At 38.1% G+C, this 25347-nt stretch overlaps 3 protein-coding genes across 3 annotated transcripts; all 3 read left to right on the forward strand.

Moving 5' to 3' along the window:
• Positions 1 to 25153, forward strand: LOC105438865 (tripartite motif-containing protein 2-like). The gene is made up of 2 exons (XM_030989901.1): positions 1 to 28; positions 23317 to 25153. The coding sequence occupies exon 2, from the start codon at positions 23327 to 23329 to the stop codon at positions 25151 to 25153; it is 1827 nt and encodes a 608-aa protein (XP_030845761.1). The 5' UTR covers positions 1 to 28; positions 23317 to 23326.
• Positions 2444 to 4270, forward strand: LOC115925869 (tripartite motif-containing protein 45-like). Its single transcript, XM_030989899.1, has one exon. It carries the CDS (start codon positions 2444 to 2446, stop codon positions 4268 to 4270), a length of 1827 nt encoding a protein of 608 aa, XP_030845759.1.
• On the forward strand, positions 11914 to 13740 carry LOC105438864 (tripartite motif-containing protein 2-like). Its single transcript, XM_030989900.1, has one exon. It carries the CDS (start codon positions 11914 to 11916, stop codon positions 13738 to 13740), a length of 1827 nt encoding a protein of 608 aa, XP_030845760.1.
• Positions 25154 to 25347: the final 194 nt, after the last annotated feature.

A 25347-nucleotide genomic window follows, 5' to 3' on the forward strand; every position in this document is an offset into this window, starting at 1 on the left:
AGACCGATACGTAGTTACGGAAAAAGAGGTGAGTGAATTAAAATGTCTGTGTCATTACTATAAACAAAAAATCGGTTAGTCGACACTTTGAATATTTCTGTTTTACATTGACGTATTGATACTATATTAGGCAAACTCCGGGACAATTGTGTGGCTTAAAAAAAAATCTGGTTTATAAAGTCATCATTTTCCTTAGACTGGGTCTAGATCACTGAACTCAACGCTACATATTGTTGAATTCAGTGGTATAATGTCTTGGAGGTGATTAACAGAGAGCGCATGCGCTAAGACCACTATGAGAATGGCGTGTGTTTAGATTCAGTTTGGTAAACCATGAAGAAACAGACTGAACCCCCTATATAACAAAACAGATCTTTAAAATCCGACCGTAAGACTTTAATGTACTTGATCGTGAACCTGGAAGTAACGTTTGTCGCATTAGAAAACTTGTGATCATATCGATATCGTTCATACGTATAACTTATCAGTGTTTGTTTGTCCTGGGGGGAAATGTGACGGTTTTGGTATGTTATTATGATTAGAATAACAAATTTGTAATGAACTATTATTATCACATGTTATAGATATGAATACACACGGTTAACATTTCAGTTTACGTGATTAACATAGGTGTGGTAGTTGTGGAGGTATAGTAGAGTGGTTCATTCACTTGACTCTCAATCTGTGTGTGTGTGTGTGGGGGGGGGGGGGCGCAGGGCATTTTGTTCCATACAAACGCTTGGCAAACTTAGATCGAGGTTTTATTGGGCGATCTGAATCGAGTTGTCTGTCAAAGGTTGGTGGGAATTCCCAGTCTTTAAAGAAAAGGTTGAGTTCTGGGAAGAGGTGAAAAATAATTTGTGAGCGTTATCATTGCTATTATGCAAGTGTGGAAGAACATCAGATAAAACATGCTCCCTGAAAAGCATGTCTCTTAAAATGCCTTCATCTTCTAAATAAGGCATGTAAAATCGTAAAAATCGGGACGGATTTTTACGCCACGTGTTCGTGTAGTCCCATATACCTCTTTATGTGTACGATGCTTGTAACTTTACCAAGACCTGGCCAAATTTGTTATCATTTTGATGATTCCAGAACCTTGCAATACACACAAATATTATGCTAGCTGATCAACCTTTTCTGATCGATTCCACACCGTTTCTTTCACAATGCTATCGCATGACCAGAACTCAACTTTATCTTTAACGTACATGTTTATAGTATGTTCAGTGGACCATATTGTAAAGGTATACAGTATACATGCAACACATAGACTGATCGATATGTAATTAGGGAAGAAGATCGAGGCAATTAACAAAGAAATGCCGTGACAATTTACGATATTTTCATTTTATATTGTTGTATAATAGGCTGACGCCCAGACACCTTTGAGGCTTTGTTTGTATCCGGTTCATAAAACCAACATTTCCTTCGGCTGGAATAGAAGGGTCTCGGTCTAGATGTCTTTCACGTGATAAATGGAGATTGAGCTAAGGCCATGAAAAACCAAGTATAACTATACTGTTCGTTTCTTCTGTGGAAAACGGCGATTTAGGTATGTGACTTAAATGCCAAATTTTTCATGATCTTTTTTTTTCAATGTTATATAGATATGAATGCATATGGTAAACATTTCAAGTCATAATGTGATTCTTAAACATAGCTAACATATAACCTAGTGATTCTGCCAAACCAGAGCAATCTATATAATTTCCTCTCTACAACATGCTGATTTCTTTTGAAATAATATATTTCAATGTGCATGAGTACATGAATATAGAGTACTGCTTTTGATACATCATCAGCTTTAATACAAAAAATGTTGCCTACTAAGTTTGAGAGTCATGAATAACTATGTTATGAATAAGGTATGTTTATCTGCATCACATCTGAAAGTAAATCACGTATCATATTTGTTTTCGTTCAATGGTCACAAGTATCTAATACTTAGTTTAAGAAAATCGACTGCTTCTCTAGAAATGCCATCGATAACAATCATTGGGGTTGATCCGATTGGTTTAACGAGAAAGTTTTGATGCAGACAATTATTCCATAGCGGTGGCATGTCTTGTAGCAGTCAATTATTAAAACGTATACTATCAATCTTAATCCTTTTTCTTGGCGTCTTTCAAATGTAGTGGTCTTCCGTACACATCTAACATAATGTGACACAGTTGCATTGTTATTACTATCATCATAATTTCCCCCATTATAATGCACATTGACTGAGGAGCGACAATGGAAAAAGGTTCTTTTAAATTCGTTTTATATTACTTCATTCAGTTGATGAATAACATGATAATTTTTTTATCATGATAAAACAGAGTGTCATATTTTGTACGCGTTATATTCTGCAGGAAAAAGACGTGAGGGAATCAAAGCTACAATAATCATTATTTTTTTGTCTTTTTCTTTTATCCCGTTTTCATGTAGAATTCGAATCATGGCTGATTCATTAAAGAATGTCATTGCTCAGAGTCTGGAGTGTCCTGTATGTCTGAATACCTTCACCGATCCAAAGATTCTGTCTTGTTCTCACACCTACTGCAAGACCTGTCTAGACAACCTCTTGGAATGCCATGGTAACGACCAGATGCTCCGATGCCCTGTTTGCAGAGCTGAAACCCAGGTCCCAAACCATGATGTCAGCAAATTACCGGCAAATCTAGCTTTGAAGTCTCTCATAGAGGACGTGAAAAATCACTATCACTTTTGCTCGATTTGTAAATCCGAGGACAGGACGCAAGCTGTTGTCTACTGTCAAGACTGTGGCAAGTATCTCTGTATCACTTGTCACAACACACACTCTCTGTGGCGAGACTTCATCAGTCATGAGGTCTTAGCCATAAGTGAGATCGAATCAGGGAAGGTGTCAGTACGTAGATACCGTAAGTGCAGGAAACACCCAAAAGAGGATGAGGAGTGCTTCTGTTCCGACTGCAGGAGATTTGCCTGCTTCAGGTGTGTTGTCATGGAGCATAAAGACGAAGGACATCGGATCATCGAGGCAGCTCTTTATGAAAGCAGCCATATGGAGAATATCGAGGTCCTCAAATCGAAGGCGGAAAAGAAACGCTCTTGCTTTCAGAAATATGTTGATTTCATTGATGAACAGAAGGAGCGTGTGAGCAATGTACAGAAGCAGTGTACAAATGATATTAACAATGCATGTGACGAATCAGTCAAGCAGTTGACAAAGAAGAAAGAAATCCTCATTGGCGAAGTCAAGGGTAAGACCGAAGGAATAGAGAAAGAACTGGACGAAATGAAAAAATCGGCTCAGGAGCACATCACTCACTTGACCACCATAGCTGACGTGGTTATCAATAGGACAAAGATACCGTTAGATATGGATGCTTTGGCTGCGCACGACACTCTATGTCAAGACTTGCAAGAGGCCTTGAAACAAGAAGATCCCGACTACAAGCAGCCGATGCAATCGAGCAAGAAAGGTAAAAGTGTCACTTTTAAGAGAAACGTTGGAATGGACGAGCTAACTCTCGGTAAGATCGTATATGCAGTTGCAAAGAACATCGTTTTGCCTAATAAGGGTAGCATGAATGCCATGGTTAGTACACCAGACGGTAGGATGGCAGTGGGATATAGTATAGGTGGTGTGAATATCTTCTCTGTTGATGGCCAGATTCATCAGACAGTTTTGAAACATGTGGTGATTCGTGGAGTAGGGTTCCTCTCTGATGATCGGTATGTTATACTTGATGGCTCAAACAAAATCACACTGTACACACTAGAGCAAACAAAGTTGAATGTAATGTTTGAGACTCTGAGTCACGATGAGGGTGGATGGGCTAACCTCACTGTAGACGGTGATGATCATGTCTATGTTAGCTACAGGAAAGCTCAAAAGATCCAGGTATTCTCACCAGCAGGGGGAAGGGCGATCAGGGAGATACCATGTGAAGGGTATGTACCTGAGCAGATTACTAGTTATAATGATTACATGATCACAACATCTGGTAATACAATACGATTGATTGACAAACAAGGTGTTGTAAAATATAAATTAGCGAAATCAGGTGTTGATCTATATGCTGTTGTATCTCAATGGAATACAATCCTGATAGCCAAGTTAAAACACGATGTAGGTTTGGTCAGCATTGATGAGTATACTTACGAGCTGAAGCATGTCCAGAGCCTTATCATGGATTACAAGATTGAGAAGCCCAAGTTTTTTTGGTACTATCTCCGTCAGTACCGATCAGGAGAGATCGCTCTCTGCACTACTGATAGACTATATATATTCCACTGAAATTAACAGATGACTCCTCATTACTTACATTCACTATGAATATGACAGACAAAGAAAGCGGACAAAATATACAGTTCCTCAGGTAGACAAAGGAACATCCCTTCACTGCAATTATGTAAAAAGGTGAATATGCATGTGACACCTGTTCTACACATGTTTACATAATAGCAGTGAAGGGATGTTCCTTTGTCTACCTGAGGAACTGTATATTTTGTCCGCTTTCTTTGTCAGTCATGTTCATAGTGATTGAATGATATCACTGTCTTCAGGTCCATAGGAAGACCGGTGATGTGTGCGACCGGCCCTTTTTTTATTTCTGGTAAAAAGAGTAACATAATATTTAGTTGAAAAATGACCCCTCTCCGCCCTTTTTTTCTTCAAAAGCTTCTAACAAGCCTTGTGTTTCTGGACTTCATAAAGTGTATATATCATCCAGTGGAATCAGTTATATCTTGAAGTAGGTGAAATGGAGTTGTGGTGACTGTTTTAGAAATGACATTCCTAGATCATGTAGATCAATTTGAATGAATGAACCTTTCTTAAATATAAAAAGTAAACACTTTTTTAATATACTTCTCATATGTTTATCTTTCAAGATTGTGATGTTGACGATGACTCTACATGTGAATGTGACTCTTTTGGTAGCTGTTATATATGTATCAATGGTGTAGACACTAATTCACTATTGTGGACTCAAAGATTGTTTTACAGTAGGTTACAATCATCTTAGTGATTGAATTGTTTATGAATATCTTTCCTTCATTTTTTAACAAAGCATTTAAGATCACTTTACGATTATTCAAAGTAATGTTTACATTTTGTGCAGAATTATGAGAGGAAATCCCACTTTTTTTTCATATTAATTTTACTTTTTACAATTTCTCTAGTTGTGTATTAGAGTGTAAGATATTTGAAAATCGACCTTTTGACTGTATAATGTAAGTTGCAAAAGTATTTTAAAAGTAAATATCAAAATAAGGGTTTATGTTTTCATCTGAAGGACTTTGATATCTTGTTTTATGTTTTCTATGTCAACTTTTCGTCTGGCAAAGTACACGGGAGAAATGGCATGGAACTTGTCTGAAAGTACCAATTCATTTACTTTTTTTGAGATATTTCGTTTTGTCTGTGTTTTCATTTTTGTTTGCTTATACTTAATAATATAGAATTAGAAATAGGAAATTTTCTATAACGATTATGATATTATACATGTACATCTGATTCTTAATTTTAAACATATGAAGATTTTTGGAGAACTAAAATCGCTAAACTGGCACAATGATAATTATGCAATGCTTATTGTTATATTTGATCTCTTGGTTAGTATCAAGCAGTGGACATCGGTTACTGGCAGTTGATTTCGTTTTTATTGTCAATAATAAACTCGTTTTCCTCGCTATAGTTACAAACAGTGGCCCTTCATGGACGCCCTATGTTATTTCGCCTCCATATATTAGACCATGATACTGCAGTCAAACGGCCGAACCGACTCCACAACAACCTCACATACCTTTCTAAAACGACCATTTCTTTTCTATTCTGTGTATAAATGTCATTTCGTGTTCGGTCTCACGTCGGTCTGAGCATCATTCCACGAAACCGTCATAAGTATATTAGTTTACCGACATCTCCTTGAAACGCGTGTTAATTATAATATCTGCGATTTTGGTGAACTTGAAATTGTGACGGTTTCGTGAAACGCTTGCCTGACTCATGTTTCGTTTCGTCTGTGGACGGAGGAGAAGTTTGTGTGTCTGGGGGTAATAACTCCGATTGCCCGTCACGTTTAGGCTATTTTATCAACAGCAACAGAAGAAGTCTGTTAAAAAAAAATCAAGGGGTTTAACAACTCGGCTTCAAACCAAGATAATGATAAACCAAGATTTCAAACTAAAGGACTATACAAACATAACAGTTTTTTTAAAGTCAACTTAAAGTTATTCTTGCAAAACAGTAATCTAATTTAATTTGTTTTATTTTTAGTTGTCATTGATCTGTTATATTATGTCATTAACTGTGATGTGTATTTTGTTATGGTAGGAAATGATTGGTTTTCAATTATCATGTCATTATTACCGGTGTGTTGGCTCAGTCAGTAGAGCGTCCGTCTCACAACCGGGAGGTCGTGGGTTCGAGCCCCGGCCGCGTCATACCAAAAGACGTTGCTGCTACCTTGTTTGGCGTTCAACACTGAGGGATAGAGCAACGTCGATCTGGCGCTGCTCAGTGGCTGCCGGGCCCACGATCAATTGGCCAAAAAGAATTTCCATTTTCGGTTTAACTTATTAAAATTTGGAGTGGACTGTAAAAGATCATCATTATTATTATTATTATCTGGTACATATCTTCTTCAGGTCGGCCATTTATACAAAGGTCACTTCTGTTCTGGCTGCTACCTACGAAGCAACTCTGATATTCTTGTTCCAATGTATATCCATGTATTATATTATTTGTATGTAACAATATATAATTCCATGTACATGTATGTATGTTTATTTTTTTATTTTATTGCAATATTGAAACGAATTGAATTGAAACAAGACAGTAATTATTAATAAAACATTTTACATTTATTTGCAAAATAGGATATAAACTTGTGGTGTATACAGGATGATTTTCGGATGGGGGGGGGGGGGGGGGGAGGCACAAATCAAATTATCTGACGTTCATCCCCTAAAAAGTAAGTTATCACATTTGATTGGGGGGGGGGGGGGTGGGGGGGGCACGTGTACTCCGTACTAGATTATTTTATTGTTTTCTGGAAATTTGATCTGATTGAAGTTATGATTGATTGACTGATTGACCCGATGATTTATTGCTTGACTGTTTGATTGACTGGTTAAAGATAAACTTTAGTACTGGTAATGCGATTGCATTGTGAAAGAAAAGGTGTGGAAAGGATCAGAAACAGTTGATCATGTAGCATGTAAGTATTGGTGTGCACTGCAAGGTTCTGGAGTCATCAAAATCATAATAAATTTGACCGAGTCTTGGTAAAGTAACAAGCACTCACATAGAAAGCTATATATGGGACAACACACATGGTGTCGGGGCTAGTACTACCTTGATTTCCTTGTCTTTCTATGCTCATTACTCAGCCAGTATACATTTTCTTCCAAAATTGTTTGGCACATGTCATTTATTTGTAATCTTGAACATTCAGTGTGAGTTTCGTTTGATTCTGTGAGAATTATTTTTATTTTTTTACCAGTACTGGAGTTTATCTTTAAGTGGTTGATTTATTGATAAAGTAAATGAATGAGTGAATGAGTGAGTTAGTGATTAATTGATTGATTGATTTACAGATTGATTAAGTGAGTGATTAATCGATCGACTGATTGATCGAGTGAATAATCGATTGATTAAATAATCGATTGACTAATTGAGTGAGTGATTGATTGAGTGATATATTGAGTGAATGAACGAGTGAATGGGTGAGTGAGTGAGTAATTGAGTGATTGGTTGAATTACTGATTGATTAAGTAAGTGATTAATCGATTGATTGAGTGAGTGAATGCTTGATTGATGGACTGACTGAATGATTTAAAGATCGATTGAGAATCGGTCAGTTGCCGAACATCGAAGTAGCATGCACCTGATCCACATAATATCCTAGGTAGAACTATGGATCCTTGCGCTCGATCTCGATAGGTACGACCTAGGCCAGTGCCGTCTCCCCGTCTTTAGTGACGCAGGATCCAAGGTTTAACCAGGGAAACTGGTCTCCGTATAGCAGCATGTACATTACTTTTTTTTTTTTTTTTTTTTTTTTTTTTTTTTACTCGGACCTATAGCAGCATTACGCTGCTATAGGTCCGAGTATAGAACCTTGAGGTACTCCTGACTGGAGAACCTGTAAATCAGATTTTGCACTTTGCACCAGTGACAGTGTGTACGCACTGTTAACGACCTTTTAAGTACGATCCAAACCACGATAGTGTGTTACCACGTACACCATATGTGTATAACTTCTCGAGCATTTTGCTATATGGTCAACGTAATCAAATTTAAGGACTTTCGTATATCTAAAGAATACCATCCCTGTTAATTTACCACTATCAATATTCCTGTGCAGGTTATCGCTCACATAATTTATGTCAATAATTAAAACATCGTAATACTTAAAGTTAATATTAAACCGTTTAATGAAAATAATTTATTTGCATTTTGTACCACATGCACGCTGCCGGTTGACCTCCAAAATTCTTAATAATGTACGTTTTTCTGCCGATAATTATGAACCAATAAATAGCTAACTGCAAACTCACTCGACAGTCATATGCTACACGATCACCGTTGTGATTATCTATTAATATTAATGATCTTTGTACATGGTATTGTGTAAGAAATATACCGAAACAATTTCATGAATTGCATATTTTGGTTAAAATGGTTGGCCTACTCTATTGGTAAAACCTACGTCCAATCTTTACACTTGCCTCTGTTTCAATAATGTTTATAAGATTATAAACGGTCGTGCAAAGTTCATGACTGGTGTAATAGTTGGAATGTTTTTTTACTAATAAGAATGTAATTTGAGATTTGACACATCAGATGTCTTCCTCACAAACGGGTATCTCGATCCTTTCCTTGGTTGAACAGTTAGGCATTCAGAATAATGTTTTGCTGATTTTTTGTTTCTCATTGAAGCGCAAGATAAGACACGACATCTTCGAACTCTCGTTTCTGACGTACTTTCTATGTCAAACTGGCAATGTGAAATAAAAACAAAAAACAAAATGCAATCAATCTTCTGTTGAAGCCAGAAGGTCGTTAACTCATATCATTTTACATCGAAGTAATGCCCTTCTGCCTCTCAAAAAGATGGCATGAACAAAGATCAAGACAGTGTATCATCTGACTCTATGTGGTTTTGTTAGTTTATTGAACTTTGCTTCAGGCTAGCAAAATGTCATGTTATAATATTGTCACCCCCATGTAGTACACACGTACACAACAAATCAGACGATTTGTTAATTACATAGGCTTTTTTAATATGTTAAGTGGAATAAAAGTTGACTTGTACATAATATTTACATTAAGAGTTCAAGTACTCGCACAAACTCGTTAAAATTCAAAAGCTACAATTGCTTGATCCGCCGTTGTTGACTTACCAATCAACAAAAAACCATTAAGTAGTTTGGTATCATCAGAGATTCGGACACTCAGACTTCAGACTATGAACCTTACTTCCACCACCTTCATCCCTCCATTGTTTACTAGGTCTTAAATGCTCACATTGATAAAGATTACGTTTCGAGCATGCAAGGAGGACCGATTTTTTGATATCATACCAGTTAAACCCGCCTAGTTGAGCTTGTGAACTTCTATACCGGATAAGGTCGGACGATATGATCCATGTTAACCACGAGTTCTTTTCATCTTGTTACGGCACTATCCCTGGGTCTCAGTTTTGGGAAAACATTAAACAAACTCATGAACACTTTAATACCGGTGTAGGACCTTTTCATCTGTGGTTCGGATAGTAAAGGTAAGCTAAAGTTGTTTTGAATGTTGAAATGTGGTGGGGTACTTAAGGTGCGTATCAGGACAATTACCTCCAAGACAATCACTCCCCGGAAAATTACCCCCGAGGACAAGCTGAAGTCAGAGAAGGAGAAAAAGGAGAGCTTGAGAGATAGATTAGAGGAGTTGTATAGATGTGGTGCAGTTTCGGAGAATGACTTCAAAAAAAGGTTGAACGAGATAAGGGAAGAAAATCACCTTGAACCATAATGCATGGCCCTACAGAGGAATTTTTCCTGTTAGGGACCGGGGGAAAATGCAATGATTATTGATAATTTGTTAGCATTTTCTTCTTTTTTTGTATTTGTGGGGGTGACGACGTACCCTCGCCCCGCTGCGTAAAGTCATGATTCAGTGGCTAAGCAATGTCCTCGTTACTGTGAGGCAGGCGCGGATCCAGGATTTCTTAGGGGAGGGGGCCCAACTTTTTTTTTTTTTTTGCTCCCGAAAATTTGAAAATCGCGCCGGCCGAAAAGTCGCTCAGTGGGGGGGGGGGGGGGGGGGGGGGGGGGGGGTACAGAGCACAATTTTTTTTTTTTTTTTTTTTGCTCCCGAAAATTTGAAAAAACGCGCCGGCCAAAAAGTTCGCTCAGTGGGGGGGGGGGGGGGGGGGGGGGGGGTTGTGAGCACATTTTTTTTTTGATCCTCAAAAAAAATTCAATTTGCACCCCCCCCCCCCCCCCTTGAGCGAGGGGGGGGGGGCCCAACCCCCAAAAAAGGTAAAAATCACGTGATTTTACATGAATATTTTCTCAAGGGGGGGCCCGGGCCCTCCGGCCCCCCCCTGGATCCGCCACTGCTGTGTGCACGGGCGTGCATTTTTGGTTATATGCAGACTGCGTACCTCTCTGCCGTGCGCGTATCCCTGCGTGTATCTGACGCGAAGGCAATCTGAATGCATGTAATCGAGAAGGCTTGACTCCAACTTTAATTTATCTTTAATATAAGGAGTATTTAAAGCATAATTTGTTGATTAACGTTCTATTAGATCTTCTTCGATGTTGTATACAACAAATAATGAATGTTTTTCATTTATTCAATAGTTCAAATATTTTCATTCGTTGAAAATATTCGCACTATTAAACTCATAACCATTCATTGTTTGTATAATATTTATAGTAACTTTTGTACAGCTCAGTTATCGGCTAGCTATTATGTAACCGTTTCCAACTTCCATATTCTAAATTTATTTTCCTTTTATTTCATTTTCCCTTTCTTCGTCTATTCTTCTCTGCAATGTATTGTTTTAAAGGGGGTATCCGACACAAGGCTATACTTTAATGATTTACACCTTCTTTATTAAGTACAAATTAACACTCTCTTCATATGGCTCTGGTCATTATGTGTTAACATTTCTTGTCACTTCAGTATTTATTTTTGTTGACATGAAACTAATACAAACAAGTATGAACAATTGAATAGGACTGTAGGTTGTTGAATACTACACAATTACCAGAATCAGGTGTCGATTGCTCTTGCCCGAATACATTATTTGCACCTTTAAAATTTTGGGGGGAGGGGGTATGGGCGCAGCACTTTCGATCCCATTTGTCTTGTAGGCCTATGAGACTATGGCCGCAAAACAGCCCATAAAAATAAACAACCTAAAACTATAATACATCGAACGAATTCTGAGCTCTCTCAACCAGATGATGAATAGTCCAATAAATGTAAAGATCTAAGATCGAATAACTTTTTTATCATTCCCCTTTCCGGATCTGTTTATCATGTTTAGCGCCATCTCCGAGATCGAGTTTTTTATTGGCGATCACTTTTTGCGTCTTTCCAACGTAGTGGTCTTCCTTACTCATCTAACATATGTGACACAGATCTTGATTTTCCCCATTAAAATGCACATTGACTGAAGAGCGACAATGGAAAGAGTTTTTTTTTTCTAAATTCATTTTGTATTACTTCATTCAGTTGATGAATAACATGAATAATTTGTTATCAACATAAAACGGAATATCATATTTTGTACGCGTTATATTATGCAGGGAAAAGACGTGAGGAAAACGATAAAACACTCCTCTTAATACCGTTACATGAATCAAAGCTACACTTATCATTATGTTTTGTCTTTTTCTTTTATCTCATATTCCTGTAGAATTCGAATCATGGCTGATTCATTAAAGAATGTCATTGCTCAGAGTCTGGAGTGTCCTGTATGTTTGAATACCTTCACCGATCCCAAGATCCTGTCTTGTTCTCACACCTACTGCAAGGCCTGTCTAGACAACCTCTTGGAATGCCATGGTAACGACCAGATGCTCCGATGCCCTGTCTGCAGAGCTGAAACCCAGGTCTCAAACCAAGATGTCAGCAAATTACCGGCAAATCTAGCTTTGAGGTCTCTCATAGAGGACGTGAAGAATCACTATCAATTTTGCTCGATTTGTAAATCCGAGGACAAGACGCAAGCTGTTGTCTACTGTCAAGACTGTGGCAAGTATCTCTGTATCACTTGCCACAACACACACTCTCTGTGGCGAGACTTCATCAGTCATGATGTCATAGCCATAAGTGAGATCGAATCATGGAAGGTGTCAGTACGTGGATACCGTAAGTGCAGGAAACACCCAAAAGAGGATGAGGAGTGCTTCTGTTCCGACTGCAGGAGATTTGCCTGCTTCAGGTGTGTTGTCATGGAGCATAAAGACGAAGGACATCGGATCATCGAGGCAGCTGTTTATGAGAGCAGCCATATGAAGAGTATCGAGGTCCTCAAATCCACGGCGGAAAAAAAACGCTCTTGTTTTCAGAAATATGTTGATTTCATTGATGAACAGAGGGAGCGTGTGAGCAATGTTCAGAAGCAGTGTACAGATGATATCAACAAAGCATATGAAGAATCAGTCAAGCAGTTAACAAAGAAGAAAGAAATCCTTATTGGCGAAGTCAAGGGTAAGACCGAAGGAGTAGAGAAAGAACTGGACGAACTGAAGAAATCGGCTCAGGAGCACATCACTCACTTGACCAACATAGCCGACGTGGTAACCAATAGGACAAAGATACCGTTAGATATGGATGCTTTGGCTGCACACGACACTCTACGTCAAGACTTACAAGAGGCCTTGAAACAAGAAGATCCTGACTACAAGCAGCCGATGCAGTCGAGCAAGAAAGGGGAAAGTATCATTTTCAAGAGAAACGGTGGAATGGAGGAGCTAACTCTCGGTAAGATCGTAAATGGAGTTGCAAAGAGTATCGCTTTGCCTTCTAAGGATAGCATGAATGCCATGGTTAGTACACCAGACGGTAGGATGGCAGTGGGATGTAGAACAGGTGGCGTGGAGATCTTCTCTGCTGATGGCCAGATCAAGCAGACAGTGTTCAAACATGTGGAGATTCTTGGAGTAGGGTTCCTCTCTGATGATCGGTATGTAATACTTGATGCATCAAACAATATCACACTATACACACTAGAGTACACAAAGTTGAAAGTTAGGTTTGAGACTCTAAGTAGCGTTGAAGGTGGAATTGCTAACCTCACTGTAGACGATGATGATCAGATCTATGTTAGCTACTGGAATGCCCAGAAGATCCAGGTGTTCTCACCAGCAGGGGGAAAGGCAATCTGGGAGATACCATGCGATGGGTATGTTCCTGTGCAAATTACTAGTTATAATGATTACCTGATCATCGCATCTGGTAATACAATACGATTGATTGACAAGCAAGGTGATGTAAAATATGAATTAGCGAAATCAGGTGATTTTGTACGTGCTGTTGTGTCTCAAGGGAATACAATCCTGACAGCCACCGTGAAGCACGATGAAGGTTTCGTCAGTATTGATGAGTACTCTAACGAGCTGAAGCATGTCCAAAACCTCGTCGGTGATTACAAGATTGAGAAGCCCGAGGAAGCGTGGTACTATCTCCAGCAGTACAAATCAGGAGAGATCGCTTTCTGCACTCCTGATAGACTCTATATATTCTACTGAAAACAACGGATGATGACTATCATGAATCCTTACTTGCAGTATATGATACCACTGTCTTGAGGCCGCTAGGAAGACGGGGGGGGGGGGGAGGATGGGATCGGACCTTTCTTTTTCCGGTAAAAAGAGTAACATATATTATTGAAAAATGACCCCTCCTCGCCCCCCCCCCCCCCCTTCAAAAGCTTCTATTACAGGCCTTGTGTTTCTATGACTTTATAAAGTGTTTATAACATCCAGTAGAATCAGTCATAATTATCTTGAACCATGTGTAATGGAGTTTTTGTGACTGTTTTAGAAACGATATTCCTAGATCATGTAGATCAATTTAAACGATTGAACCTTTCTAACATATGAAAATTAACCTACATGTGAATGTGACTTTTTGGTAGCTGTTATAAATGTATAACTGATGTACACAAATTCATTGTTGTGGACTTAAAGATTAATTTACAGTAGGAGATAAACAGCCTAGTAATGGAATATTTTTCCTTCATTTTCTACAATGCATTTCAGATCATAGCCGATTATTCAAACTAGTTTGATATTTTACCAAGAATCCTGAGAGGAAATGCCACTTTTCATATTAATTTCTATTTCTTACAATTTCTCTAGTTGTGTACTAAAGAGTTTAAGATTGTTAAAAGTTGACCTATTGATTAGAAGATGTATGTTGCAAAAGTATTTTTAAGGCAAATGTCAAAATAAGGATTTATGTTTTCATGGAAACTTTTATATATTGTGTTTTGTTTTCTATGTTTACTTCCGTCTGGCAAAGTACGCAGGAGAAATGGCATTGAACTTGTCAGAAATGCCCGATTCATTTATTCACTTTTTTTTTCGTTTTGTTTGTTTTCGCATCTTTTTCAGTTTCTGTCCTTAACATTGTCGAACGACATATGTGCCAATCCTATCTTAACCAATAAAAATAAAAATATTATGTATTAGAATTGAATCTTACTAACTTCAATGAATGTCAAAACATTAGACAAATCGGTTTTTAGAAGTTTTAGAAAAATCTAAAAATGTTTGATTTTACAGCCACTCTATGTTTGCTTTGTACTAATTTTTTTTTTAAACATCACCCAGCAATTTTCTTTGTCAAAGCTGTGGCCGGAATGTGATGGATATGAGTGAATGACTGAATGACTGATTAATTGAGTGAATGGTTGATTGACTCGGTGATTGAGCGAATGAATGAGGGATTAATTTACTGATTGAGTGATTGATTGATTGAGTGAGTGAGTGAGTTTATGAATGAGTGATAAATTGACTGATAGATTATGCGACTGATTGAGTGAATGAATAAGTGAGTGAGTGAGTGATAGACTGGCTGAATGATTTAAAGATCGATTGGGAATCGGTCAGTTGCCGAACATCCAAGTAGACCGATAGCCCACAAGACCAACAAGGTCAGTCTGATGAACCTCCAACATGTGTGTTATGTGGGGGTCGGTCTTGTGGGCGGTCGGTCTTATGAGCCGTCGGTCTTGTGGGCAGTAGTTGGTTGATTTATCATGTAGGTCGATGGAATTTTATTGGCTAGTTTATTGATTGCAAAAATTAATTGGTAAGATTATTCATTGACTGATTGGTTGATTAAGTGATTGATTTGATTCATGATTGATTAAGTGAGTGATTAATCGATCGACTGATTGAGTGAGTGAGTGAGTGAGTATTGCTTGATTGATGGACTAGTTTATTGATTGTAAAATTGATTGTTTGAGTAATTGATTGGTTATATAGTTCATTCATTGACTGATTGGTTGATTGAGTAAGTGAGTGGGTGACCTTGAATTGAATAGACCGGTTTAATAACATATTCAAATTGTATGCATACTTTTTAAACAAAGGTTTTTCCTGACAACCTATATGCATGCCGAGGCTTGCCCGATAGAGCAACAAATAATGTATGCATACTGGATTCCAAGTATTGACATGTATTCATTAATAACACAGAGGTAAATGTTACACTTCGTCACTAGGTCCCGGCCAGGAAAGAAAAATCCATAAATTCGAATATTATTAGCAAACCGGTCTATTGTATTGAAGCGGTTCGTTGATTGATTGATTGATTGATAGTATTCAAGGCGTGTTTAAGTTCAAAAGAGCAATGATTCGGTGACCTTCACAGCTAGACCAAAATGCCCAAAATATGTGCAATTTTCATTGCTTTACGTCGCAGTATAAGGACGGTAAAGACAGATAGGCTTAAGAAAATTAACTTTTCCATATTCTTTAGCATAAAGGAAATTCGGAACTTCAAATATTACATTAGTTCAATAAAAAAAAACGATATGCATCTTCATGTAGGATAAAATTCAATTTGAATTTTTAGAACAGGCCTTTATATTTACGTTACACATCCAAAAATGAATTAAAAATTAAACATTATTATAACAAGAACATAAATCCCTAACAATAGATATTACGTAATATGTTTTTATTATATAACACGCGTGCAATATTAATGAGCCCCTTTACTTTGTAAACACCAATTAGAATACTTTCGATAATTACAGGCAAATCGTTGTGGTCACTCTGATGAAACGGAGATGAAGGAAATAACGATGATATGAGTTCCATTTTTTGTTGACTTTGTATACTTGGATTCAGTGCAGAAAATGACTTTTCATTTCCAGAAATAACACTTTCTCACGCGAAAAAACCCCACTGTAACTTCTCGATAATGCAATGAATTCAAGACATAATAGCAAATACATGACGTTATCATCTTTGAGAGGATGAAATGTATCAGATTCAGGACGCTCAGGCGGCCAATTTATATAAATGCTTTATGTTCGATGATAAAGGGAAGCAATGGCGGAAATCAGGTGACTAAGAAAGTACTCGGGTTTACTTTCGGTACAGTTAACTACCGTTATAAACATACTAGTCGACACATTTATTTAATTGCTATGTATTTGATGATTATAGGGAAGAAACAGCGGAAATCAGATGACTGAAACAGTGCCCGAGTTCACTTTCGGTTACAGTTAATTACCGTTTATATAAACATACTACTTCTAAAATCGTTATAGTTTTAGGACATCATTAACTATAATAGCGCACGCTCTAAGCATCCACGGAATATGTTTTTCACTTTTCATACTTACACATTCCTTTATATATATTTCACAGATGGTTTTAATGACCCATCTTTGATCGATTCTAACACTGTCTTGATCATTGTAATGTAGATGGACGATGAATGGTTAGTTGCAATGGCGTAGCATGGGTCATAATTATAATGCCAATAATGCAAATAGAGATAGTGGTGTATAGGTATTCGAGAAGTGGGTAGTATTATCTTCTTTTCATTGTTGTCTTTCTCACAGTCCTCTCATTCACATTAGTCTCCCTTCGTCAGTCGATGGAGCGGGGCGGGGGCGGGGGCGGGGGCGGGGGCGGGGTGGGCACGTGCCCCATGTCACCCCCTTCTATCTTCCCCCACCTCTCTCTCTCTCTCTCTATCTCTCTCTCTCTCTCTCTCTCTTGCTCTCTCTCTCTCTTCCTTGTCCTTCTTCTTCAATTCCCCCTCTTTCTTTGTCTTCCCTCTTTCTTTATCTTCCCTCTTTCTTTGTCTTCCCTCTTTCTCTCTCTCTCTCTCTCTCTCTCTCTCTTCCTTCACGTCCACATTTAAAAGACATTCAAGTTTCGATGTCCTTCCTTCTACTCTCTCATAATTACGATATCTTCCGGGAGTGGTATTATGTTATGTTCTGCTCGTAGAAGCCCGTTCATATTCTCCACTCTTTGTTTGAGCAGAGTGACATGATCTGAGCTCAACCTCTTTATGAAATTCATTTTCTTTCCAGACCTTTCTCCGAAAGCGAGTCTAGGGCGTTCATCCCCGGGCGGAAAAATACCAAATACAATCCAAACAAATTCAACAATACCAAGCCCTATTAAGCAGCGGAAAAAACGATCATATGGAAATATATTACTTACTGGACAACTACCATCGAACATCGGGGTTGATACATAGGAAGGAATTATCCAAGACATACCGATAGGCATAGAAGCCCCTTTCCGAAACATTCCAGTTAACAGGGAGCATTGAAGAGAGGGTTGAATTCTGGTAAAGATTTGTTTTAATAATTATGAGCATATCCTGCTTTGTATATCAGGATGGAAGAACATCATAGCGGATAATCATCCCCTGTAAAGAATTGCTCTTTAAATGCCCTCATATTCGAAATGATATGATGAGAACTAACTGAAGGGTTTGGACCAAACATCTGTGTATAGTCCCATGTACACATTTATGTGTGCGGTGCTCGAGATTTTTAGCGAGATTGTGTCAATTTTGTTAAATTATTATTTGTTATACTTCACAGTACAAAATTCATTATGAAATAGATAAACAAACCTTCATAATTGTGTTCAGACAGTTTCATTTTCAATTTAATCGCAATACCAGTTCAAGTGCTCAACTTTATTGTCTTTTAATTGCGAACCGTATTTTGTTATGGCAGTCAGAACAGTCCAGTTTTAAAATTGATCCAATAATGCACGGTTTGGGAAAGCAACCATGCTCTATTTACCCTGCAATATCATTGTTCATGGACGATTGTTATGATTGTGAAGTGGTAAGAGGCGTTTCCATGGAAAGGGGGACAGACATTTCCATGGAAAAAAAGACTTCTGCTAGAATCTTCAGGAGTGAAGGAGACAGATGTCAACACAAGAAGAGGAAGAAGAAGAAGAACAAGAACAAGAACAAGAACAAGAACAAGAACAAGAACATGAACAAGAAGAACAAGAACAAGAACAAGAAGAACAACAACAGCAAAAAAGACCAACAAAAGAAGAGGATGATACATAACATAGAATGTAGAGAGAGAGAGAGAGAGAGAGAGAGAGGGAGAGGAGGAGGAGGAGATAGCAGTGTTTTAAGGTACAATGTATCATACAATTCACAAAGCATTCATTATTGTTTGATAATGACGACGAAGACCACGATGATGGAGATGATGATAAATGAGAATGATGATCATAACGATTATGATAAAGATGGTGGTGGTGGTGATAATAATGATGATAATGATGATAATAATGATGAAGATGATGAAGATGATGATGATGATGATGATGAAGATGATGATGATGATGAAGATGATGATGATGATGATGAAGATGATGATGATGATGATGAAGATGATGATGATGATGATGTTGGTGGTGGTATTGATGATGATGTTAATGACGACGATGATGGTAAATATGATAATGATTCGATGACTTAAAAGGGGTAGACATAATGTAGAAAAATTGAATTGGTCTCACTCCCTAATTTTTGTAATCGGTACAATCTCATGCTGTCTCTGGTGCGGAAGTTGAAGTGGAAATGGGTAAAATTCATGATAATCATGTTAATTACGGGAGGAAAGTAGAAATATCGCTTTGCAAAAAAATATGTATGAGCTTGTAAGTCGGTGTGGAAATTATATTTAATTTCATTTTCGGGCAAGAGACGATGTCCACCCGCGCCCCTCCCACAAACACACACACACACACACACACAAACACACATTCCATCTTAGTTGAACTGAGCATAATATGTCCGCCAACGAAATCGGGGGTGTGAATTAAAAACAAAGCAAAACAAAAACAACACACAAGTAGAATACGCGAGCAGAGTAATTGAGCGTTTTCACACCAATATATATAGCTCGTGACCGAAAAGTCATCTGCCCCATACCACCCCCGGCTCTAGCGGCTGATCTACCACCACTCGAAAGCGGTTGCTTGATCGGAAGTGCATCGGGTTTAAACCGGAGTTGGGATTGGCATCACTCTGCATGGCGTCAAGGTGTTTTGTGTGGTTTATCTCGTCTCATCTACGATCAGGTGTCCATCATTTTCACTCATTTTACGAAATATCAAATGCCAGTACTGTCTCCATCTCCGGGCCTACATTACTTCTAGAGCTTCTCAACATTTCGAGATCTAAAGTGAAATACTTCTCATATTATTGAATATTTGCTTATTTTGTGTTAGATTGGGTGGCACTTTGATGCACGTCAGCTCCGGAGTTGTGTTATTTCGGAAACTTCTTTCCATTTCTAGATGCATGGTGAAAGGAACTTCACAGCTACACCAGAATGCCCAAATATGTGCAATTCTTACTACATCACGTCGCAGTATTAGGAGGGTAATGACATGCAGGCTTAAGAAAATTTACTTTTCCTTGTTATTTAGCACAAAGGAAATTAGGAACTTTAAATATTATATATATATATTAGTTCAAGCAAGAACACCCGACATGCATCTTTATTAAGAATAGAATTAAATTTGAATTTCTATTCGCGTTGCACATCCAACAATGAATTAGAAGTTAAACATTGTTATAACAAGAACATACATCCCTAACAATAGATGTTACGTAATATGATTTAAGTACATAACACGCGTACTTCCACTGGCCTGTTCCTCTCATTTTCTGCTTCTTTTAAATCCAAATTCATATCAGGGTGGACTTCCTCTTTAATAAACACCTTTCCTCCAGTAGAAACGTACACTTTTGGAAGCCCTCTTCTATGTATTCCGATTTTCTGCCAGGCCTTGTCTAGATTATTTGTGAAGATTTTTTTTACTTGATATCAGTGTCTTAAAGAATCCTTTTTCTATAAGGGCTACGTTGATACCATAGTTGTCCGGGTGTTAGTTGTCCTAGAAGATGGTTGCTGTAGGGGGTAGTTGTCTGGGGGTAGTTCCATAGTTATACATACTTTTTCAAAATTCATAACTTTCTTATTAGTTATCCGATATTGCTCAAACCTTTTTTGCTTCTATTGAAAGTAAGTTATTTTTGGAATAGACTTGTCCTTTAACACGCTCTTAAAATGGATTTTGACATAATGTATTTACATTTGTTTTCACTTGAGAATTTTCATTTTGTTGACCTGAAAAATAATGAAGGAATGAAAAAAACAGGGTTACTCTGCATTGAAACTGACCTGTTTAAAAAAAATAATATATCAGGACATACAACTAAAGTATAAACATATAAATAGAATAATAGGCTCTTGGAATAGTACGCAACCGGCAGAATCAATGTGCCATTGCCCGAATACATAATATGGCATTTTAAAATCCGGGGGGCAAGGTGGGCGCAGCACCATTACCCCCATGTCTAGTAGGCCTATGAAATTATGGCAAAACATCCCGTAAACAAGCTAAAACTGTAATAAATCGAACAACCTATTAGCTCTCTGAACCAGATCATGATGAACAGTCCAATAAATTTAAACATCTAAGATTAAATATCTTTTTAGCTGTTCTTTCTTCCGGATGTGTTTAGCATGTTTAGCGCCACCTCCGATTTCGATTTTTTTTTATTGGGCGATTACTTTTTGGACGATTGGAAACTCAATCTGCTTGTCTGTACTGTCAAAGGTTGTTGGGTTTTCCCAGTACCTAAAAGTAGATTGACAAACTGAATACATACATGTATAAAGCAATGTTTATGATCAGTGTACCAGTCCATTGCAAAGGCAAAGAGCAGTCATGTTTACTGATTTTATATGATAACACCTAGACCGATACGTAATTACAGATAAAGAGGTGAGTGAATTAATATGTGTCTGCCATTACTAAAAGTAATTTGGTTACATTTTTGAATATTTCTATTTTACATTGGCGTATTAATACTATATCAGGCAGACTCCCGAAAACTTTGAGGCTATGTTTTTATCTGGTTTATAAAATCATAATTTTCCTTAGACTGAAATAGTTAGACTGGTTCTGAACTCTACATACTGTTGAATTGAGTGGTCTTGATGTCCTGGAGATGACTAATGGAGAGCGATTGAGCTAAGGCAATATGAGAATGGTGTGTGTTTAGACTACGTTTGGTAAAGCATTAAGAACTGATAGGCTGCACCCCTTAACAAAACAGATTTTGAAACCCGCTCCTAAGATTTTTCATGTACTTGATCATGAACCCGGAAGTAACGTCTGTCGCATTAGAAAACTTGTGATCATATTGATATCGTTCATATACGTCTGTCCTGGGGGGGGGGGGGGGGTGACGATTTTGGTATGTTATTGTGATTAGAAATATGAAAAATGTGTATTGAACTATTATTATTACCTTTTAATTGGGTAGATATGAATACACATGGTAAACATTTCAGCTTACGTGATTAACAAATCTTAGATCGAGGTTTTGTTGGGCGATCTTAATTTGGTTGTCTGCCAAAGTTTAGTGGGAATTCCCAGTCACTAAAAATAAATGAACAGACTAAATACAGTCATGTTTATAGTACCACTTATGACCAGTTCACCATTACAATGTAAAAGTATAAATTGTACATGTTTACTGATTGGATTTAACACCTAGACTGATCGATATGTAATGAGGGAAAATGAAATGCAGTGACAATTTTGCAATATTTACGTTTTAAATTGTTGTATATAACTTTATAAGGCTGACGCCTAGACACTTACAAGCACATCAAGAAACAACCAGAGATAAACAATGCTCATCATAAAATTATTCAAAGAGCAGGTACCTGGCCAAATGAAAGAAAAGATATTAAACGCAACCTCTCATTCCTTCTGACCCGTAATGGTGTTCAAATGTTTGCCCACTTGGCAGCATGGATGACTAATTGTTTTTCCTTTGTGCAATATAATGTGCAGATTCGAACGATAAAATAATTGTTTTTACAAAAGTGACTGAGAGTAGGCTTTGTAACGCCGCACAGACACCTGAAAATATATTGTTTACTTAACAGCAGCAGAAAGTTCGAGGGATAGATATTTCTAGAACTATGGGGCTTATATATACGACAGAGAACATGCATTTCTATTAAATAGGGTGAGAGATCAAATTCTGCAAAAAAGAAGCTGAGTTCATTCCAGAATGACAGGAAAAGAAAAGGTGTACCAAGGTTTCGGGTGACCTTTTACGTAAGGAACGCTCTGTATCTGTAACTTTGGTAGCGATCAAATCATTAAGGATTTTGAATTGTAAAGCTTATAGCTTTGTATCTACGGTAATATGAAACGGAAGTTTTAAAAGTTATTTTCTTTGTTCATGTTTTAGTCCGGAATTTTCATTTAAACATTTTCTTTCAGAAAAATGAATAGTATACTTTCTTTGGAAAATCGGGTGCTTCCCTGAAAAAGCTATCGATAACAATCATTGGGATTGATCCTATTGGTTTAACGAAAATTTGTTGATGAAGACAAAAGATTCCATAGCGGAGGCATTTTCTTGTAGCAGTCAAGGATTAAAAAGTATACTACAAATGTTAATCCTTTTTCTTTGGCGTCTTTCCAATGTGGTGGTCTTTCCGTACTCATCTACGGATGTGACACAGTTACATTATCATTATTATCATCGTCATTTTCCCAATTACAATGTACATTGACTGAAGACCGACAATGGAAAGAGGGGTTTTTTTTTCAGTTTTTATTACTTCATTTAGTTGATGAATAACATGAATAATTTGTTATCAAGATTCTTTGTGCGCGTTATATTCTGCAGGAAAGAGAAACCGTCATATGAATCAAAGCTATAATAATCATTATGTTTTTGTCTTTTTCTTTTATCCCGTATTCATGTAGAATTCGAATCATGGCTGATGCATTAAAGAATGTCATTGCTCAGAGTCTGGAGTGTCCTGTTTGTCTGAATACCTTCACCGATCCGAGGATCCTGTCTTGTTCTCACACCTACTGCAAGGCCTGTCTGGACAACCTCTTGGAATGCCATGGTAACGACCAGATGCTCCGATGCCCTGTCTGCAGAGCTGAAACCCAGGTCCCAAACCAAGATGTCCGCAAATTACCTGCAAATCTAGCTTTGAAGTCTCTCATAGAGGACGTGAAGAATCAACATCAGTTTTGCTCGATTTGCAAATCCAAGGACAAGCCGCAAGCTGTTGTCTACTGTCAAGACTGTGGCAAGTATCTCTGTATCACTTGTCACAACACACACTCTCTGTGGCAAGACTTCATCAGTCATGAGGTCTTAGCCATGAGTGAGATCGAATCAGGGAAGGTGTCAGTACGTAGGTATTGTAAATGCAGGAAACACCCAAAAGAGGATGAGGAGTGCTTCTGTTCCGACTGCAGGAGATTTGCCTGCTTCAGGTGTGTTGTCATGGAGCATAAAGACGAAGGACATCGGATCATCGAGGCAGCTGTTTATGAACGCAGCCATATGAAGAGCATCGAGGACCTCAAATCCAAGGCGGACAAGAGACGCTCTTGCTTTCAGAAATATGTAGATTTCATTGATAAACAGAAGGAGCGTGTGAGCAATGTTCAGAAGCAGTGTACAGATGATATCAACAAAGCATTTGAAGAATCAGTCCGGCAGTTAACAAAGAAGAAAGAAATCCTCATTGGTGAAGTGAAGGTCAAGACCGAAGAAGTAGAGAAGGAACTGGACGAAATGAAGAAATCAGCTCAGAAGCGCATCACTCACTTGACTACTATAGCTGACGTGGTAACCAATAGGACAAAGATACCGTTAGATATGGATGCTTTGGCTGCACACGACATTCTATGTCATGACTTACAAGAGGCCTTGAAACAAGAAGATCCTGACTACAAGCAGCCGATGCAATCGAGCAAGAAAGGGGAAAGCGTCACTTTTATGAGAAACGTTGGAATGGACGAGCTAACTCTCGGTAAGATCGTAAATGCAGTTGCAAATAACATCGCTTTGCCTGCTGAGAATAGAATGAATGCCATGGTTAGTACACCAGACGGTAGGATGGCAGTGGGATATAGTACAAGTGGCGTGGATATCTTCTCTGCTGATGGCAAGATCCAACAGAAAGTTTTCAAACAAGTGGTGATTCGTGGATTGGGATTCCTCTCTGATGATCGGTATGTCATACTTGATCACTCAAACTATGTCACGCTGTACACACTAGAGTACACAAAGTTGAATGTAATGTTTGAGACTCTGAGTCGCAATGAAGGAGGATTTAGTGACCTCACTGTAGACGGTAATGATCAAATCTATGTTAGCTACAAGAAAGCAAAGAAGATCCAGGTATTCTCACCAGCAGGTGGGAATGCGATCAGGGAGATACCATGTAATGGTTATACACCTCAGCAGATTTCTAGTTATAATGATTACCTGATTACCACATCTGGTAATACAATACGATTGATTGACAAACAAGGTGTTGTAAAATATAAATTGACGGGAATAGGTGGTAATCTACATGCCGCTGTGTCTCAATGGAATACAGTCCTGATAGCCAACGTGAAGCACAATGTAGGTTTGATCAGCATTGATGAGTACACTAACGAGCTGAAGCATGTCCAGAGCCTTATCATTGATTACAAGATTGAAAAGCACAAAGGGAATTGGTACTATCTCCGTCAGTACCGATCAGGAGAGATCGCTTTCTGCACTCCTGATAGACTGCATATATTCCACTGAAAATAATGGATGACTCCCTATTTCTTGCATTGTATGATACCACTGTCTTCAGGCCCGTATGAAGACGGAGGAGGGGGGGGGGGGGGGGGGTGGTGCGATGTGTGCGACTAGACCCCTTTTTTCTGGTCAAAACGGGCACGCTAAACAAATTAGAGTAACATGATATTTCGTTGAAAATGGACCCACCCCCGCCC

Source organism: Strongylocentrotus purpuratus, unplaced genomic scaffold (assembly GCF_000002235.5).
Source record: "Strongylocentrotus purpuratus isolate Spur 01 unplaced genomic scaffold, Spur_5.0 spur5_scaffold_19, whole genome shotgun sequence".
NCBI classification, from domain to species: Eukaryota; Metazoa; Echinodermata; class Echinoidea; order Camarodonta; family Strongylocentrotidae; genus Strongylocentrotus; species Strongylocentrotus purpuratus.

Bases quoted from the DNA above. Each gene is read 5' to 3' on its own strand.
- LOC115925869 (XM_030989899.1), top strand. From the start codon at position 2,444: ATGGCTGATTCATTAAAGAATGTCATTGCTCAGAGTCTGGAGTGTCCT.
- LOC105438864 (XM_030989900.1), top strand. From the start codon at position 11,914: ATGGCTGATTCATTAAAGAATGTCATTGCTCAGAGTCTGGAGTGTCCT.
- LOC105438865 (XM_030989901.1), top strand. From the start codon at position 23,327: ATGGCTGATGCATTAAAGAATGTCATTGCTCAGAGTCTGGAGTGTCCT.